We start from the raw sequence: 20513 nt of genomic DNA, 5'->3' as shown, positions 1-20513 counted from the left end.
AGGATCATGTGCTACATTTAGTTGTCATATCTCTTTAGTCTTCTCCAATCTGGAGCAGTTTCTCAAGTCTTTTCTTATTTTTCACGAGCTTGACATTTTTTGAAGAAACAGGCCAGTTGCTTTGTAGAATCTCAGAGTTTATATAGTGTTTTCTCATGATCTGTGCCGTTTCAGCAAGTATATTACAGAAGTGATGCTGTGCTTTTCTCAGTATCATATCAGGAAGCACATGACATTGATTTATCCTATTACTGTAGTGTGAAATTTTTATTACTTTATTGAAAAGCTGTCTTTCAGGTTTCTTCCCTGTAAATTTAATTAATAAGAATGTTAATTAGTAAATAATACATATTTTGTGACAAGCTACTTTAATACTGTATAAATACCCTGTTTCTATCAAACTATCACCTGTTTAACATTTTCAGGCATATATTGATTTTTGCTTGAATCACTTATTACTTTGATAGTTATCAAATGATGATTTAAAATTCCATAATGTCTTTTATATTTATCGATTGACATTCTATTGGTTATCAGGTTTTTCCTTCTCTATATATTTATTTGTTAATTTATATTGATCAGGCTTATGGAGTTTTGTTGTAATCTGTCACTATCATTTTTTTGATGTTCAGATGATCCCAGACTTTGCAAAAGAGAAATTTGTAAAACCGATTTCTTTGTCCTTTTGACAAATCCCTCCATTCTTTGAACATTTCTTTCTGCTCAAGAAAAGTTTCAGGCTTATCTTGTATTTCCTTGCCCCAACCCCAGAGTCATTTTCCACGGATCCCTAGTTTTTTTCCAGTGGAGAATGGTATTTAGAAACCAAGGTCTAGGTGGTAGGTGTGTTCGCTGATACTGGAGGTCTGGGAGGCATTATTGCTTCTAGGCCCTCTTGTTACCGGATTGTGGTAACAAGAGGTGCCCAGAGATCGTGGTCTCACGTACCCAAAGAATGAGAACAGGGACTCGGATGGAGAGGTAGAGGAGAAAGATTTTTATTAAAGAGAAAGTACAGCTCTCTTACACTGGCTAAAGCAAAAGAAGCTTACTTTTATACTTTCTTTTGCATGCTTGGGGAAGGGAGTTGGCCCCTTCTGATGGATTTTGTTTATCAGATTTGCTCTGTTTGTCCAGCCTGAAGGGATTTACGAAATAACCCATTTACCCCCAGAACACAATTACATTTTTGCCCTAGAGTCTTCTGAACCTGGAGTTCCAAGATATGGCTGCCTTTGTTTATTCTACCAGGGACTTTCCTGTTTACCTAACAACATGCTAACTAACCTGTCTCACTCTCAGCAGGCACTGCTGGAAACAGAAGTACAATATGTACGTGTATGTGCATACATACAAATACACTCCCCACAAACACCTCCATATAGTTCTCCATCTTTATGTCTTATCTGTGTGTTTATCTATGTATTAAAAATTGTGAGTTCATACCACTACTTGCTGAAACTTTTCTTGATTTCTACTTTGATAACTCATTTGAATCCTTACAAAGTGATTCTGAAACAATTCAAAATATAAATACTATATAATCCAAAACAATAGAGATTGATTATTTTAACTGATCTGGAATTGTGGGCAGATACTTTTTTTTTGTAATTGTGGAAAAACAAGTATAGAATATGAGAAATTTCAGACCTATTTTGAATTGAAGGCTCATTGTTTTCAGTTAATTCTGGTCAGTATATGCTTTTGTGTAGTTTGGAAAATGAAAAGTAACTGCCTTTTTTTTTTGGCCTCTTTGTTGTAGGAAACGAGATTATGAAGGCTATTTATGCTCCCTGCTGCTTCCTGCAGAATCCAGAAGCTCTGCTTTTGCACTGAGAGCCTTCAATGTGGAACTGGCTCAGGCTGGTATTAAAATACCTTAAAAAATTATTTGCAGAAATGGTGATATAATGTGTTCAATACTGAACAATAAAGAAACATAGTTGTAATTTATATGTTAGATGTGTTTAAGGTCTCTGCTGGTGATTACTTTTTCTGTTGGGCTTAATTCAATTCCAAAAATAAAACTAGCCAATGAACTTACTTTTTCTGGAAATACCATTCTGGAATTTTTTTTTTTTTTTGAGGATATTGTAAACCTATGCACTTAACATTGAATATTTGTTAATTAAATAGGTTAATCAGAGTATTACTGCTTATCCTCCATCATTTTCATAATTTACATGTATATAGCAGTTTTTCAGAGCACTTTTTAAATTGAGCTTTTAGCTTTAATGTGAAATGGGGAATGGAAGCAATTATAGCAAAGACCTTAGCTCACACTAACTCACTTTTGTCTAAAGAATTACAAAGGAAGGAGAGACCCTTCTTCTCTGAATGGAAAGATACATTCAGAGAAAACATAAATGGAAATGGAGGATGGAAATGAAGGAGTTGAAATAGAATGGCCTTGATCTTTTCAATATCTTAAATGGAGAGCACATTTATGTAGAATGTGGGAGTAGGGGAGGGTTTGGATTGTGGAATTAAGTGGCAAGTTTTGGTACAGCTTCTCTGGTGAATATGATAGGAGGTGAACAAGGAACAAATAAAAGGATGCAAATATAGCACTGAGGCATGGTTGCAGATAGTCACTCTGAATCTGCAGAGTCTAATAGATGCTGGCTATTTTTCCTTGGTGTATTTCTAGAAATCATGTGTCCATATTTTTCACCTTATCCTTTTTCAGGTATAAACTACACATCAGCATCTTAAGTCAATCTCTATTTAGCAATAAAGAGTCCCCATTAATGGTCTTCCATTATAACTTTAAAATTATTAAAATTCCATTTTTAATAAATAAACCCTTAGGATTCCCTCTGAATCTTCTATCAGTTGGTAGGAGTGTCTTGTTACATTTTTGTGCATATTGTCTTGTGTGTTCATTCATTCATTCAACAAGTGTTGTCCAGAATATGCTGGGCACTGTTTTAGGTCCTGGGGTATAGCATTGAATAAAACAAAGTCCCTGCGCTCAAGTAACAAACAAGTGCTATGTAATGTGTTAGATGGAAACAAATACTGTGGAGAAAACTTTAAGGGGATAGGAAAGGCTGGGTATAGCAGGGGTTCCTATTATATGTAGGGTGGTCAGGAAAAACCTTACTGTTTTTCCTGGTGGCATTTAAGCAAAGAGTTGAAGGAGGCAAGAATGAGATATGTGGGCAAAGACAGAAGGAGCAGGAAGTGCAAAGGCTCTGAGGTACAAGTGTACCTGATACATTCAAGAAAAGAAGGCCAGCTTCTCCAAGATAATACCAAATAGCGGATGATGCCAGTGCTGGTATGGGAGTGGAATGGGAGGCTGCAGTGGATTCAGCACCAGCGTCTGGGGCTGAGATCATGGTTGGGGTTGCTGCCCCTGCCAGGGCCGAGGCCGTGGAGAAAGGCCTAGAACAAGGAGTGGATCCCTGTCACCAAGCTGGGCCGCCTTGTCAAGGATATGAAGATCAAGTGCCTGGAGGAGATCTGTCTCTTCTCCCTGCCCATCAAGGAATCTGAGATCATTGATTTTTTTTCCCTTGGGGTATCCCTCAAGAATGAGGTTTTGAAGATAGTGCTGGTGCAAAAGTAGTCCCATGCTGGCCAGAGGACCCAAAGGCATTTTTTGGCCACTGGGGACTACAATGGACACGTGGGTTTGGTTGTTAAGTGCTCCACGGATGTAGTCACTGCCATCCGTGGGGCCATCATCTTGGCAAAACTCTCCATCGTCCCTGTGCGGTGAAGCTATTGGGGTAACACGATGGGCAAGCCTCATACCGTTTCTTGTAAGGACGGGCTTCATCCCTGTCGCTAGGGGCACTGGCATTGTCTCAGCTCCTATATACAAGAAGCTATTGATGATGGCTGGTATCGATGACTGCTGCACCTCAGCCAGGGTCTGCACTGCCACCCTGGGCAATTTCACCAAGGGCACCTTTGATGCCATCTCTAAGACCTAACAGCTGTCTCACCCCTGACCTCTGAAGGAGACTGTGTTCACCACCAAGTCTCCCTATCAGGAATTCACTGACCATCTTGTAAAGACCCATACCAAAGTTTCTGTGCAGAGGACCGAGGCTCCAGCTGTGGCCACCACATAATTTTATACAAGAAAAATAAAGTGAATCAAGCCTGTTAAGAAAGAAAGAAAGAAAAAAGAAAAGGCCAGTGTGGAACATCAGAGGAGGTAGGGGGAGTGTTGGAGGAGATTGGGTTAGAGGTACCTGGACCAGAAAGGTAGTCTTGGAGACCATTGCAGTCACTTTGACTTTTATTCTGAGTGAGATGGGAAACCATTGGAGGGTTCTGAGGAGATGTGAGATGACACATCATTGTAGTTTTGATTTGCATTTCCCTGATGTTAGTGATGTTGAGTACTTTTTCATGTACCTCTTTGCATCTAGGAGGTAAATTTTGATGAGGATCATGGTCTTAAACTATCTCGTATATACCAGGGGTAAAAATATTAACATCTTGGAAACACATTCCATGTTCATGGATAGGAAGAATTAATATAGTTAAAATGTCCATACTGCCTAAGGCAATATACATATTCAACGCAATTCCTATCAAACTACCAACGACGTTTTTCACAGAAATAGAACATATAATCCTAAAATTTATATGGGACCATAAAAGACCCCGGATAGCCTCAGCAATCTTGAGAAATAAGAACAAAGAGGGAGGTATAACGATACCTGATTTCAAACTATACTACAAGGCTACAGTAATCAAAACAGCATGGTACTGGCATAAAAATAGACACATAGATCAATGGAACAGAATAGAGAGTCCAGACGTAATCAATGCCTATATGCCCATCTAATCTACGACAATGGAAGCAAGAATGTACGATGGGGTAAAGACAGTCTGTTCAATAAGTGGTGTTGGGAAACCTGGACAGACACATGCAAGAAAATGAAGCTGGACCACCTCCTTACACCATATACAAAAACAAATTCAAAATGGCTTAAAGACTTAAATGTAAGATCTGAAACCATAAAATATCTGGAAGAAAATATAGGAAGAAACTTCATGGACATTACCCGGAGTAAGATTTTCACTGATATATCCCCTCGCGCGAGGGAAGTAAGAGAAAAAATAAACATGTGGGATTACATCAAACTAAAAAGTTTTTTCACAGCAAAGGAAACCATCAATAAAACAAAAAGGGATCCTACTGTATGGGAAAAGATATTTGCCAATGATATATCTGATAAGGGATTAATATCACAAATCTATAAAAAACTTACTCAACTCAACTCCAAAAAAACAAACAACCCAATTAAAAAATGGGCAGAGGACTTGAGGAGACATTTTTCTATAAAGGACATACAGAAGGCAAGCAGACATATGAAGAAATGCTCAACCTCACTAACCATCAGAGAAATGCAAATAAAAACCACAATGAGATACCACCTCACTCCAGTCAAAATGGCTATCATCAATAAATCAACAAACAACAAATGCTGGCGTGGATGTGGAGAAAAGGGAACGCTAGTGCACTGTTGGTGGGATTGCAGATTAGTGCAGCCACTTTGGAAAACAGTATGGAGGTATCTCAGGAATCTGAAAATGGAACTACCCTATGATCCAGTAATTCCACTCCTAGGCATCTACCCGGAGAAATCCAAAACTCCAATTCAAAAATCTGTATGCACTCCTATGTTTATTGCAGCACTTTACACAATAGCCAAGATATGGAAACAACTGAAATGCCCATCGGTAGATGACTGGATTAAGAAGCTGTGGTACATTTATACAATGGAGTATTACGCAGCCATAAAGAAGAAAGAAATCTTATCATTTGCAGCAACATGGATGGATCTAGAGAACATTATGTTAAGTGAAATAAGTCAGAAAGAGAAAGACAAGTACCATATGATCTCACTTATATATGGAATCTAAAGAAAAGACTATGTGAATGAACTAATCAGAAACAGTTTTGGGGACACAAAGAAAAAAACCGAGAGTTGTTAGATGGGTGTGGGGGGGGGGGTTGGGGATAAGGGGAAAGGTGAAGGGATTTGGAAGCAGCTGGTAACCACAAGATGGCCTCAGGGTTTTTTTGAAAATTAATTTGGGGAAGGTATTCAATAATGTTGTAAAGATTTTGTTGGGTATCCGATGGACATGCGTCCTATTTGGGAGACCACCTCAGGGATCCTGTGGATACCTGATCATGGCATTGTACACCAGAAGCTAAACATTAATGAATGCCAACTATAATTTTATATATATAATGTGATGGTTCAGTGTGAGGTCGGAGGGATAGTGGATGGGGGGATGCGGGTTCACAGTGTGAGGGATATAAATGATGAACGTCTAAGTATTACCTTGTCTTGTACACCTGAAACTAATAAATAAATAAAAAAAAAAAGAAAAAATAAAGAAAAAAAAATTAATTAAAAAAAAAATATTAACATCTTGACTGGTGATCATCATCTCGTGGTCATGTTTTAAAAGGATTACTCTTTATTCTGTATTGAGAATAGTCTACATGCAACTGGAATCTGAACAGTAAACATTGCTAAGAGACCCACCCAGTACCAAGACCATTAAAAAAAACACCCAACTTTTTATTTGGAAATAATTTCACACACACAAAAGTAAGAATAATACAAAGAATACCCATATACCCTTTTGTTAATATTTTACCCCATTTGCTTTATCATTTTGTCTATGTAAATATACCCACACCCACATTTTTTTTTAATGAATCCTTTTAAAGTAACTTGACTACACCATGGCCCTATCCCTGTACACTTGAGTGTGTATTTTATAAGAATAAGAATATTCTGTTACATAACCACAGTACAGTTATCAATTTGACATCGATACAATACTTTTATTTATCAGTTTGACATTGATACAGTAATTTTGTTTAATCTGCCATCTGGTTTCCAGTTTTGTCAAATCACCCAATAGTGTTCTTTGTGGAATTTTTCCCCCTTCTGTACAGTATCCAGTCTAGGATCATGTATTACATTTATATGGAACATTTCTTTGTCTTTTATGACATTGACATTTTAAAAACAATACTGTTTCTTTTAAAAAATAGAATGTTTCTCATTTGGAGTTTGTTTTATTTTTTGTCATCATTATAGTGTGTATTCCTAGCCTAATACAACCTAAGTGGTGTGTGTCCTTTTCACAGAATCACAAGGAGGCATGAAATGGCCACCTGCTTCTTATTGGTGATACTAATTTTGGTCACCAGTCAAGATGTTAATATTTTTTCTCCTGGTATATATAAGAAGACAATTTAAGACCATGGTCCTCATCAAAATTTACCTTCTAGATGGCAAATAGGTACATGAAAAAATGCTCAACATCACTAACATCAGGGAAATGCAAACCAAACCACAATGATATATCACCTCACACCTGTTAGGAAAGCTGTTATCAAAAAGACAAATAGTTTTGGTAAGGATGTAGAGAAAAGGGAACCCTGGCATACTGTTGGTGGGAATGTAAATTGGTGCAGTCACTAGAAAACAATATTGACTTTCCTCAAAAAATTAAAAATAGAACTACCTCATGACTCAGCAATTCCACTTCTGGGTTTTTATTAGAAGGAAATGCAAACACTAACTTGAAAAGACATATGAATCCCCTTGTTCATTGTAGCATATAATAGCTAAGATATGGAAGCAACCTAAATGTCCATCAGTGGATGAATGGATAAAGAAAATGTGATACACACACACACACACACACACACACACACACACACGAATATTATTCAGCCATAAAAAAGGAAAGACTGCCATTTGTGACAACGTGTATGGAACTTGAGGACATTTTGCTAAGTAAAATAAGTCAGACAAGGACTAATACCATATGATTTCACTTATATGTGGAATCTAAAAAACAAAATAAACCCCTCAAACTCATAGCTACAGAGACCAGATTAGTCGTTGCCAAGGCAGAGAATGGGAGGTAGGTGAAATGGGTGAAGGTGGGCAAAGGTTCCAGATATAAATAAGTCCTGGGGATGTAATGTACAACATGGTGACTATAGTTAATAATACTGTATTGTATATTTGAAAATGGCTGAGAGTAGATCTTAAATCTTCTCACCACAAGAAAAAATGTAACTGTGATGATGGATGTTAACTAGACTTATTGTGATGATCATTTTGCAATGTATACATCAAATCATGTACGTCTGAAGCGAAGTACTGTTATATGTCAATTATATGTCAATTAAAAAAGTTTTACTTCTTAGATTTGGCATGCATTGGTGATGCTTTCCTGAATCTAACAAGGCCATTCCTAATCAGTAGTGAGTGAGGGAGACAGCCTAATAATCTTCTTTTTTAAAAAATTACTTAATGAATGAATGAGTTTATTTAAAATGTACATATAGTAAAATTTACTTTTTGTGGTGTATAGTTCTATAGGTTTTGAAAAATGCATAGAGTCATGTATTCACCAGTATAGTCATGATACAGAACAATTTCAACAACCCCAAAAATCCACTCATGTGCTCTGTTGTAGTCAACCCCACCCCTCACCCATAATCTTGCATATCCTTCTGGTTCCAGGTTATTTTGAAGTAAGTCTCAGATAAAATTTTCCACCTGTAAATATTTCAGTATGCATCTCTAAAAGATAACTCACCTAAAAAAATAACCACAGTGCTATTATTATACATTAAAATTTTAACAATTTCTTAATATCATTAAACATCTGGTGTTCAGATTTTCCCAATTGTCTCTTTCTTCAAATCAGGATTCAAATAAGGTCTACATGTTATGCTCTTAAATCTCTTATTAATCTAAATGTTTCCTCTCCCTCTTTGTTTTTTTTCCTTGCAAATGTTTTCTGGAAGAATCTCTTAATTTTTGAATGCAGACCTTAAAAATATTTTTAAATAAGCACCAAATAATTTGCAGCTTTTACTTAGGAAACTCATAATAACAACAGTTTAACTTCAAGGAAATATTAAAACAAATATGTAGATTGAAACTTAATTTTTGTCTGAATTATGTGATTATGCAAATACTGGTTTTATGTGATTATACAAATACTGGTTTTGAGACTATTAGCAGTGCATTTATTAAAGTTTTTAAACCCTATTTATAGGTTAAGGACATGGTCTCTGAAAAAACAATTGGACTAATGCGAATGCAGTTTTGGAAAAAAACCGTGGATGATATATATAGTGACAATCCACCACATCAGCCTGTGGCCATTGAACTACGGAAGGTAAAAAAAAAAAAAAAAAGTGCTACTTTTAATTTGTAAAAATTTTGTTTGAGCATACTTTTTATGCATGCAGTTAGAATAATAGCGATGGGCGATCTACCCTGAAAATATTCTTAGGCTCATGTAATGTTCAGGTATATGTTAGTTTGGACAGAAGAATTTCAAATCATCCACTAATAATTTGCACAGATGTTTAGTGTATTTCTTTATTAAATGAAAAAAGAAATCTGATCTCTTTATTTTATAAATTATTTTCCACATGTTTGGTTGCAGAATTTAAACCCTACACATTTTGAAGCAATGGCAGGTAAATTTTCTGTTCTGTCTGCCTAGCAGCTCCTAATTCTATTGCTTTAATCCATACTCTGGGCTGTAGAAAAACATGTATTGATCTTTTGTGAAGGGAGATGTGCTCTTACTATTGTCCAGACACAAATCTAAAACTGCCTTTCTAGTTTGGTAGAATTGCCTATTCGTTGATGAATTTTAAGTGTTAAAGAATGGAAACCTATGGGCTGGAATATTATTTTTGTAGATAGATGTATGTAGTAATTAGTTTTACATTAAAGTCGCTATATGGATCCCTCATAAAGAGCCATGCACAGTGTAGAAATATACTAAACTGTGAACAGAGGACTGGAATTAGGTTCCTTTCATTACTGATCTGCGTTCCCATTGTAGTACAATGAGTGCCAAAAGAAAGTTTCTGTAACAGGAGCCACTGACAGACCTGACAGTGGTACACTTCTTCTCAAGTCTGCACACCAACAGAGACAGACCCCGTTTCTGGGCCCCAGATTGACTTCACAGAGCCCCAGTAAGGATGGAAAGGCATCCCCTCTCCCTGCCCCACCAAGGACTGAGAAGAAAAAATGGATGGGAAGCTGTATTAGATTAGTTGTTTACCTCTGTTCATCTCACTTCAAGAACCTCAACCTTGGTGACTCAGTTTAGAAAAAAGTTTCTCTAAAATCCAGAAACTCTTTCTATTTATTATTTTATACACAAACCTGACTGGACTAGAGGTTTATGCTAAGACCTACTTGCATTGAAGGTTCTGGCCTTTGGCAGGAAATATCAGCGAAGATCGGAGATTCCTTTAAGCACATTTACCTTTCATTGGCTTCTCTTAAGAAAATTAGAAAACACACCTGAATTACAGAATGTTTACATGTGTGCCAGTTTGTCTAATTTTATAATAGGTTGACTAAATTTTGGTGATTAATCTTGGCCAGCTTTCTGATATGACTAGTGTATGAATATTTGAAAGAAGCAGATAGCGTTCAGAGCTTTTGCCTTCCTTGTATGTTCTCTATCCTTCCCCATTCTGAAGGATCGTATGTTTATTGTACCACTGTCCATTAAAACTTTCCATTGGTTCTTTGAAGTGTCAGGTTCTTTAGAAGATTAAATAGGAAAATAATGACAGTGTGTTGTCCAGAGAACACTTTCCTGCTGCACTCTTTGATTGGTGCTTTTAGGGTACAAAATAGTTGAATATCTATATAATTTATTATACATTTCATATGGACTTTTTCATTTCTGTTTATTAATATTAGGTGCAGTTCAAATTTATGTTTATAGCTAAGGTTTTTATTCTATTTGACTTCTGTTTGCAAAGTTTTGATACTGTATTTAGCTGATTTTCTTTCAGCCTTTTATAGTTTTTTACCTTGATCTTGGATTTCCTTTAGAATTAGAATTGTATTTTGTGGTCAAAGAACTGCAGCCATTATAGCTTCTGCCTTGAGTAAATAGGAATCTGACTTTTCAATGGTTAAATATTTATTAAGTACTTTTATGTGTCAGGAATGGTGTTTGATGGTGTAGTTACAAAGCTCAAACATGCCCTGCCCAACTCACACAAAATAAAATAAGACTAGGACTCTGTAAAGATTGAGGAATCTCAGGCTGATTCCTGGGATTGGGGAACCCTGCTATGTAATAATAGTAGTGCTGAGGACACTTGGGAACCAACTCATGGAGCCCTTTAGCTTCTGTTAGGTTCCTATCAGGCAAAGTGGGCTCTGTTCTTCATACTTCCTCCTTTTGTCACATAAATGTGTATTGATGCACGTGCTATCTGTCTTTTACATTTTAGTGTCAATGACATCTTAGAGTCTTAGTTGAAGTATAGGATATTCCTATGACATGTTTTACTACTGTTACTGTTGTGAAAATATATCATAATGTTGACTTGGCAAAAAAAAAAAAAGTGTTTTGAAAACTTATTTGGAAATAATTTCAAACTTTCAGAAAGTTCTCAAAATTATAAATAGCACAAGAGCCTCTATACCCTTTACCCAGATTTACCTGTTGTTAATACTTGTTAATAATTTGTATGTGTGTACTCGTGTGTGCGCTTGCATGCGAGCATTCTCTATATATGTGTGTGTGTGTGTGTGTGTGTGTACATATGTATTTTCACACTCAACTTTTTTCTGAATCGTTAGAATGTAAGTTACACTCATGATGGCCCTTTATCCCTAAATACTTCAGTATTTCATAAGAATAGAGACATTCTCTTAAATAACCAGAACAATTATTGACTTTAGTAAACTTAACTTTGATATAACACTTTTACTAATTTTCCATTCATCTTCCAGTTTTGTCAGGTGACCCAATAATGCCCAGTATTTTTCCCCTGCAGTATAGAATTCAGTCTAGGGTTAGGTATCATGTCTCTTCAGCCTACTTTGATCTGAAACATTTCCATAGCTTTTCTTTATCTTCTATGACGTTGACATTTTTGAAGAGTATATATAGCCCCTCCAATTTTTAAAAAATAGAACATTGCTCATTTTGGATATGTCTCATGTTGTCTCATAGTGAGATTCAGGCTATGCATTCTTGGCCATAATACTGCATAGATGATGTCTTCTTTTCAGGGTATCACATCTGGAGGCACATTTTGTGCATCTGTCCCATATTGGCATTGTTAATTTTCATCATCCAGTCAAGATGTTGCCTGGTTTTCCCATTGGATAATCCACTGTATAATTATAATTTATCTGGCAACGAATCAACTTTAAGACAATGCAGATACCATACTTCTCATTAATTTCCCCTGAAACTTAGTATTCATTGATGGTTCTTGTCTGATTCAGTCTTTACTATTATGATTGCAAAGTGAAAATTTTCCAATTCTAATGCTCTGTCCATATTTACCAGTTGGCACTCTCTGCTATAAGCAAGAGCTCTCATTCTCCTATATTTATTTATTATTGGTATGGACTCCTTAATTCCTAATTTTTCCCGTAGTTTATAATTCATTACTATACTTAATTGTTTTGGTGTTCAGATAGTCCCAGATTTGGACAATAGGAGTCCCCTCAAACTGACTCCTGTGTCCTTACAACATGCCTCCCTCCATAATTTTTTTGAGCACTTTCTATTTTTCTGACACAATAAAATATTCTAGAATCATCTTGAATTTCTCTTGCCCCAACTCTAGAATCACACATTTCTCTAGAGCCCTGTTTCTTTGGGGGGAATGGTGAAATCTGGGAACCAAGTGTACTCTTTCCTACTAGAGTGTCTTTACTTGCTAAGATAACACTGCCCTGCATATGATGCTTTTTGGAGTTTTAGTTACTCTTTTCTTTTTTTAGAGAAGTGGTTATTTTCATTAAATAGTATCTTTATCCTATGGAAAAAAGTCTGGGTGTAACAAATAAGCATAAATGTCAGGGTGTATCACATAACAGAAGTTCAGTATTCAATTCTTGTTTTGTTTCTGTTTTGAAAGTGGAATCATTAAATTACTAATAGTGTAAGAAAAAAAGATTTGGAAATGTTTTGGTTATATTATGTTTACTTGGAAATGTTTTGAAATGTTTTCTGGGGACATTTTTTGCCCTGGTATTTAACACCGCTAGCTGTCTTATCTGGTGATGAATTATTACAAATATTCCCCACCTAGTTTTGTATTTGGTTTGTTTAGTTTATTCAGGTCTACAGAAGTCATTTCTTGTACTTTCTACTTATAACCCTTTTATTTTTTTAGGCTGTCAAAAGGCATAATCTGACTAAAAGATGGCTTATGAAAATCATTGATGAAAGAGTAAGTTGAAATTGCTCGTCTTAAGTTTTTTCTTCCTTTTTAATTCTTAAGCTCATTTTTTAGGGAGAAAATGTTTTAATATGTATATTAATATTGTGGAAGAATGAATCTTTTAGAGAATTATGTGATTTTATCCATTCTCTATTATTGCATGCTGCCCACCTTAGCTCTCCTCTCCCCTTGCACCTTGAGGTAGACAAAGACAGGCACCCAGGCTGAGGCATGCGTGTGCATACCCACACTCTACTATTTGGGTTTTTTTAATGGAAATTTTCAAACTTATACAGAGATAGAGAGAATAGTGTAATGTACTTTCATGTGTCTGTCACCCAGCTTTAATAATTTATAAACACATGTCCAGTTTGTTTCATCTTTATGCTACCAATTCCCCTCACTAATCACCATTGGATTAGTTAGAAGTAAAAGCCAGACATCATTTGATCTGCAAATATATATGTCTCTTAAGAAGATAAAAACTTAAAAAAAAAACCATAACCACAATATGATTAGCAAACCTTAAAAAATTATGGATAATGCCTTAATATCAAAACTTTAGTAGTCATACACATACCTTTATATACACCCAGTGTTTGGATCTCTGTCCAAATAGTAGAGGAAATAAGGAAAGTCTGACAGTTCCAGTGAATGGAATCCTATACTAAGTTCTTAGAACTGAGTTGTAGTCTTATTCTGACTAAGCATGCAAATTACTTGATGACCTATGCTAAGTTGTGTAAATTTTTTGACACATTGGTTGCTCAGTGTCCTCATTGGCCTGATATTTATCATGTACTGTTGTCATGAAAATGTAAGTTTACTTACTTTTTTTGGATACAACCTATTAATAACCACTGTAAATAACTACTGTAAATAAGTTACAGTAGTAATAATACAAGCCAAAATGAGATAGATAATGGCTTTAGAATTTAAAAAATACTCATTTGGGTTATAGAGTTAATTTGCACTAAGAAATTCTGTTTTTCAGGTGTCTTCTGTTTTTATGATGTAAAGAAAATTAGAGAACTCAAGCCAGAGACAACTTTTCTGTTTAATGAAACATAACATTTGGCATTTGTAGGGAAGGATATTTGAAATGACTAGGATCAATCTTCCCTCATTGATCTATAGATTCAGTGCTATCTCTAAAAATTCCAGCTGCCTTTTTTGCAGAAATTGACAAGCTGGTCTTGTCAATGCAAGGGAAATGCAAGGGACCCAGAATCGCAAGGGACCCAGAATCGCCAAAACAATCTTGGAAAAAATAAGGTTAGAAGACTCATATTTCTCAATTTTAAAACTTAACTACGAAATTACAGTAATCAAACTATGTGGTTTTGGGATAGCATAGACATATAGGTCAATACAATAGAATTGATAGTCCAGAAATAAACCCATATATTTATAGTCAATTGATTTTTAAAAAGGGTGCGAATATAATTCAATTGGGAAAGAATACCCTTTTCAACAAATATTGCTGGCACAACTGGATATCCACATGCAAAATAATGAATTTGGACTCCTACGTCATACAATATACAAGATACTCGAAATAGATTAAAGAACTAAATTTAAGAGTTTAAACTGTAGAACTCTTAGGAGAAAGAAGAGATGTAAGTCTTTGTGACTTTTGGTTGGGCAGTGATTTCTTAGATGTGATACTAAAAACACAAGCAATAAGAGAAACACAGATAATTGGAATTCATCAAAATTAAAAAATTCAAGAAAGTGAAAAGACAATCCATACAATGGGAGAAAGTATTTGCCAGTTGTATGTTTGATAAGGACTAGTATCTAGAATATGTAAAGAACTCCTCAACGGTAAAAAAAAAACCAATAATCCAATTTTAAAAGAGGCAAAGGATTTGAGTACACATGTCTCCAAGGAAGGTATATAAATGACCATTAAGCACCTAAAAATATGTTCAACATCTTTTCATTATGGAAATGCAAATAAAAACCACAATGAGATATCACTTCATCCCCATTAATATGGCTGTAATAAAGATGCACAATAACAAGTGTTCGTGAGGATGGAGAAATTGGAACGCTTCATGCATTGCTGATGGGAATTTAAAATGGTGCAGCTGCTTTGGTAAAACAGTTCGGCAGTTCTTTAAAAAGTTAAGCATAGAGTTACCATAGACCCAGCAATTTCACTCCTAGGTTTACAGCCAAGAGAAATGAAAACATATGTCCACACAAAACTTCTTTTTTTTTTTGTGCCATGCACAAAAGTTCATGGCAGCATTATGCATAATAGCCTAAAAGTGGGAACAACTAAGTCTAAAGAATGAATAAACAAAATATGGTATATCCGTACGATGGAATATTCATAGTAATTTCTTCAGTTAAAAAGAATGAAGTACTGATAGATGCTCCAACATGAATGAACCTTGATAACATGCTAATTGGAAGAAGCCAGATACAAAAAGCCACATGTTGTATCATGGTATTTTTTTTTGTTTTTATTAGTTTCAGGTGCACAAGACAAAGTAATACTTAGACGTTTATCATTTCTTCACACTGTGGTCCCCCCCCCTCCCCACCCATTATCTCTCCTCACACTGTGGACCCCCCTCTCCCCACCCATTATCTCTCTGACATCGCACCGAGCCTTCACATTTCCACTGTCTCCACTCCCAATGCTGTACTGCGCCTCTTTTAAGTATATACATACATATGTATACATATATATATATAATTATAGTTGGCATTCATTATTGTTCAGCTTCACGTGTACAGTTCAGTGATCAGGCATCTACATCTTCCCTAAGGTGGTCTCCCAAATGGGACACGTGTCCATCGGATACCCTACAAAATCTTTACAACATCATTGATTACGTTCCCCAAATTAATTTTCAAAACCCCATGGCCATTTTGTGGTTACCGACTGTTTTCTAACCCCCTCACCTTCCCCCTTATCCCCACTCCCCCCCCCGCCCATCTAACAACCCTCAGTTTTTCCTCTTTGTCTCCAAAACTGTCTCTGATTAGTTCATTCACTTATTCTTTTCTTTAGATTCCGCATATAAGTGAGATCATATGGTACTTGTCTTTCTCTGTCTGACTTATTTCATTTAACATAATGTTCTCTAGGTGCATACATATTGTTGCAAATGGTAAGATTTCTTTCTTCTTTGTGGCTGCATAATACTCCATTGTATAAATGTACCACAGCTTCTTAATCCAGTTATCTACCGATGGACATTTCGGTTGTTTCCATGTCTTGGCTATTGTGTATAGTGCTGCAATAAACATAGGACTACATATAGATTTTTGAATTGGAGTTTTGCAATTCTCTGGATAGATACCTAGGAGAGGAATTACTGGATCATAGGGTAGTTCCATTTTCAGATTTTTGAGATACCTCCATACTGTTTTCTATAGTGGCCGCACCAATCTGCAATCCCACCAACAGTGCACAAGTGTTCCCTTTTCTCCACATCTGCGCCAACACTTGTTATTTGTTGATTTATTGATGATAGCCATTTTGACTGGGATGAGGTGGTATCTCATTGTGGTTTTATTTGCATTTCTCTGATGGTTAGTGAGGTTGAGCATTTCTTCATATGTCTGTTTGCCATCTGTATGTCCTTTTTAGAAAAATGTCTCAAGTCCTCTGCCCATTTTTTAATTGGGTTGTGTGTTTTTTTGGAGTTGAGTTGAGTAAGTTTTTTATGGATTTGTGATATTAATCCCTTATCAGATATATCATTGGCAAATATCTTTTCCCGTTCAGTAGGATCCCTTTTTGTTTTATTGATGGTTTCCTTTGCTGTGAAAAAACTTTTTAGTTTGATGTAATCCCACGTGTTTATTTTTTCTCTTACTTCCTTCGCGCGAGGGGATATATCAGTAAAAATGTTACTCTGGGTAATGTCTGTGATGTTTCTTCCTATATTTTCTTCTAGATATTTTATGGTTTCAGATCTTACATTTAAGTCTTGAAGCCATTTTGAATTTATTTTTGTATATGGTGTAAGAAGGTTGTCCAGTTTCATTTTTTTTGCATGTTTCTGTCCAGGTTTCCCAGCACCATTTATTTTTACCCCGTCGTACATTTTTGCTTCCATTTTCGTAGATTAAATGGCCATATAGGCATGGATTTATTTCTGGACTCTCTATTCTGTTCCATTGATCTATGTGTCTGTTTTTATGCCAGTACAATGCTATTTTGATTACTGTAGCCTTGTAGTATAATTTGAAGTCAGGTATTGTTATACCTCCCACTTTGTTCTTATTTCTCAAGGTTGCTGAGGCTATCCAGGGTCTCTTATGGTCCCATATAAATTTTAGGACTATCTGTTCTATTTCTGTGAAAAACGCCTTTGGTAGTTTGATAGGAATTGTGTTGAATATGTATATTGCCTTAGGCAGTATGGACATTTTAACTATATTAATTCTTCCTATCCATGAACATGATATGTGTTTCCATCTAGTTATATCTTCTTTCATTTCTTTCTTCAGTGTCTTATAATTTTCTGAGTACAGATCTTTTACTTCTTTGGATAAATTTATTCACAGATATTTTATAGTCTTGGAGCAATTGTAAATGAGATTGCTTTTTAAATTTCTCCTTCTGATGTTTTATTATTGGTATATACAAATGCAACTGATTTCTGAATATTAATTTTGTATCCTGCTACTTTACTAAATTCATCTATCACTCTAATAGTTTCTTGGTGGAGTCTTTAGGGTTCTCTGTATATCGTATCATATCATCTGCTTATAATGATAATTTTACTTCCTCCTTACCAATTTGGATGCCTTTTGTGTAGTCACACAGCAACCTAGCAGTCTGTCCCCTCCAATCTTTCCTTAGGGAAAGGTGATCCTGCGGGATTGTCCCTCATTGGGGTTGAGTTTATGCTACTCTAAGTCTCCACGTTTGGTCCTTGTAAGCAGGGTCTGCAGTCAAAGACGGGTAAGATTTCGCACGGGAGAAACAACCTAAGCCAGACGGGACCACCCTAGGACCCCCATGAGCTAATGTAAAGTTAGGAGGTAGCTGGGCCCCTCCTCTTCTGAGAAGCTGCTAACTCATGCCTCAACTATTGTCCTTTACCCTCAGGTGTAATGGACCCATTAGAACAATAGCATCTCGCCCCTCCTGTTTGGCTTATGGGATAATCTTATCTTGTGAGACTTGTTCCCCCAGGGATTGTATGCACCACACCTTGGTCATTTGGGGGATGGTATGCATCTGTTGCTTTGGGACGATTATGGGATTTGGAATGAATGATTATTGTGTGGTGTAAGAGTTTCACAGACCCTGCCCCTAATCATGTGATTTCTATTGTAAAAAATCAATAAATACCCATGGTGACTCGATTCGGGGCTCCAGTCCCTTGAGGCTGTGAGTCCTTTGGTCCTCTGTGATTTAACTATATTTGAGTCTCTGTCTCTTTATGATAGTTTAACCCTCGCCGCCTCCCTCGCCTTCCCACGGCTTGTGTTGTGCAGGACGCAACACTTTTATTTCTTTTTCTTGTCTGATTGCTGTGTCTAGAACTTCCAGCACTATGTTGAATAAAGTGGAGATAGTGGGCAACTTTGCCTTGTTCCTGATCTTAGGGGGAATGGTTTTAGCTTTTCCCCATTGAGTATGATATTCGCTGTGGGTTTGTCATATATGGCCTTTATTATGTTGAGATATGATCCCTCTATTCCCACTTACTTAAGGGTTTTTATCATAAATGGCTGCTGGATTTTATCAAATGCTTTTTCTGCATCTATTGATATGATCATGTGATTTTTATTTTTCATTTTGTTAATGTGGTGTATCACATTAATTGATTTGCGGATGTTGAACCACCCTTTCATGCCAGGGATGAATCCCACTTGATCATGGTGTATGATCTTTTTAATGTATTGCTGAATTCTGTTCACTAATATTTTGTTGAGGATTTTTGCATCTATGTTCATTAGAGATATCGGCCTGTAGTTTTCTTTTTTGGTGGTGTCTTTGTCTGATTTTGGGATCAGGGTGATAGTGGCTTCATAAAAAGTGTCTGGGAGTCTTCCCTTCCTCTGGATTTTTTGGAAGAGCTTGAGGAGAATAGGTGATAATTCTTTTTTAAACGTTTTGTAAAATTCACCTGTAAAGCCATCTGGTCCAGGGCTTTTGTTTGTTGTGCGATTGTTGATTACTGATTCAATTTCCCTGGTGGTAATCAGTCTATTCAGGTTTTCTGTTTCTTCTTGAGTTAGCCTTGGAAGGTTGTACACCTCTAGAAAATTGTCCATTTCTTCCAGATTGTCAAATTTGTTGGCATATAGTTGCTCATAGTAATTTCTTAAAATTTTTTATATTTCTGCAGTGTCTGTTGTCACGTCTCCTCTTTTATTTCTGATTTTATTAATTTGGGTCCTGTCTTTTTTTTAATGAGTCTGGCTAAAGGTTTGTCAATTTTGTTTATCTTCTCTAAGAACCAACTCTTGGAGTCATTGATCTTTTGTATTGTTTTTCTGGTTTCTATTTCATTTATTTCTGCTCTGATCTTTATTATCTCCTTCCTTGTGCTCCCTTTGGACTTATTTTGCTGTTCTTTTTCCAGATCCCTTAAGTGTGAAGATAAACTGTTGATTAATGATGTTTCTTGTTTCTTTAGGTAGGCCTGCAATGCTATGATTTTCCCTCTTAGGACTGCTTTCACGGCATCCCATAGATTTTCAGTCGTCGTGTTTTCATTTTTGTTTGTCTTGAGATATCTTTTGATTTCATCCTTGATTTCCTGCTTGACCCATTCATTACTTAGTAATAAGTTATTCAGCCTCCATGAATTGGTGTGTCTTCCAGATTTTTTCCGGTAGTTCATGTCTAATTTCATAGCACTCTGATCAGAGAAGACAATTGGTATGATTTCAATTTCTTTAAATTTATCAAGACTTGTTTTGTGGCCTAGCATATGGTCTGTGTTGGAAAATGTCCCATGTGCGCTTGATAAAAACATGTGTTTTGCAGCATTGGGGTGAAATGTTCTGAAAATATCAGTTAAATCCAAGTGGTCCAATGTATCATTTAAGGCTGTTGTTTCCATATTGATTTTCTGTCTGGAAGACCTGTCCCTTGTTGTCAGAGGTGTGTTGAAGTCCCCTACTATGATAGTGTTACTGTTGATCTCTGTCTTTATGTCAGTCAGTACCTGTTTTATATATTTAGGTGCTCCTATGTTAGGTGCATAGATGTTTACTAGGGTTATGTCCTCTTGTCGGATCGATCCCTTTATTATTATATAATGCCCATCTTTAT

At 36.1% G+C, this 20513-nt stretch overlaps 1 protein-coding gene and 1 pseudogene across 5 annotated transcripts in view; both read left to right on the top strand.

Moving 5' to 3' along the window:
* NDUFAF6 (NADH:ubiquinone oxidoreductase complex assembly factor 6) overlaps window positions 1-20513 on the top strand; it is a 37592-nt gene that overhangs the window by 4225 nt on the left and 12854 nt on the right. For 2 of the 4 annotated variants that reach the window (XM_081070475.1, XM_081070476.1), the window contains exons 2-4: window positions 1763-1866; window positions 9076-9198; window positions 13205-13261. In XM_081070475.1, coding sequence (XP_080926601.1) covers window positions 1846-1866; window positions 9076-9198; window positions 13205-13261 — 201 coding nt within the window. In that variant the 5' untranslated portion in view covers window positions 1763-1845. The remainder of the gene's footprint in view (window positions 1-1762; window positions 1867-9075; window positions 9199-13204; window positions 13262-20513) is intronic. The other 2 variants (XM_081070473.1, XM_081070474.1) reach the window with 1 other exon arrangement.
* On the top strand, window positions 3272-4085 carry LOC308506868 (small ribosomal subunit protein uS5-like; annotated as a pseudogene). The gene is made up of 2 exons: window positions 3272-3283; window positions 3395-4085. The product of its transcript is annotated as a small ribosomal subunit protein uS5-like (transcript).

The sequence above is a fragment of the Rhinolophus hipposideros genome (assembly GCF_964194185.1).
Source record: "Rhinolophus hipposideros genome assembly, chromosome: 13".
NCBI classification, from domain to species: Eukaryota; Metazoa; Chordata; class Mammalia; order Chiroptera; family Rhinolophidae; genus Rhinolophus; species Rhinolophus hipposideros.
This window is presented reverse-complemented; position numbering and strand designations above follow the sequence as displayed.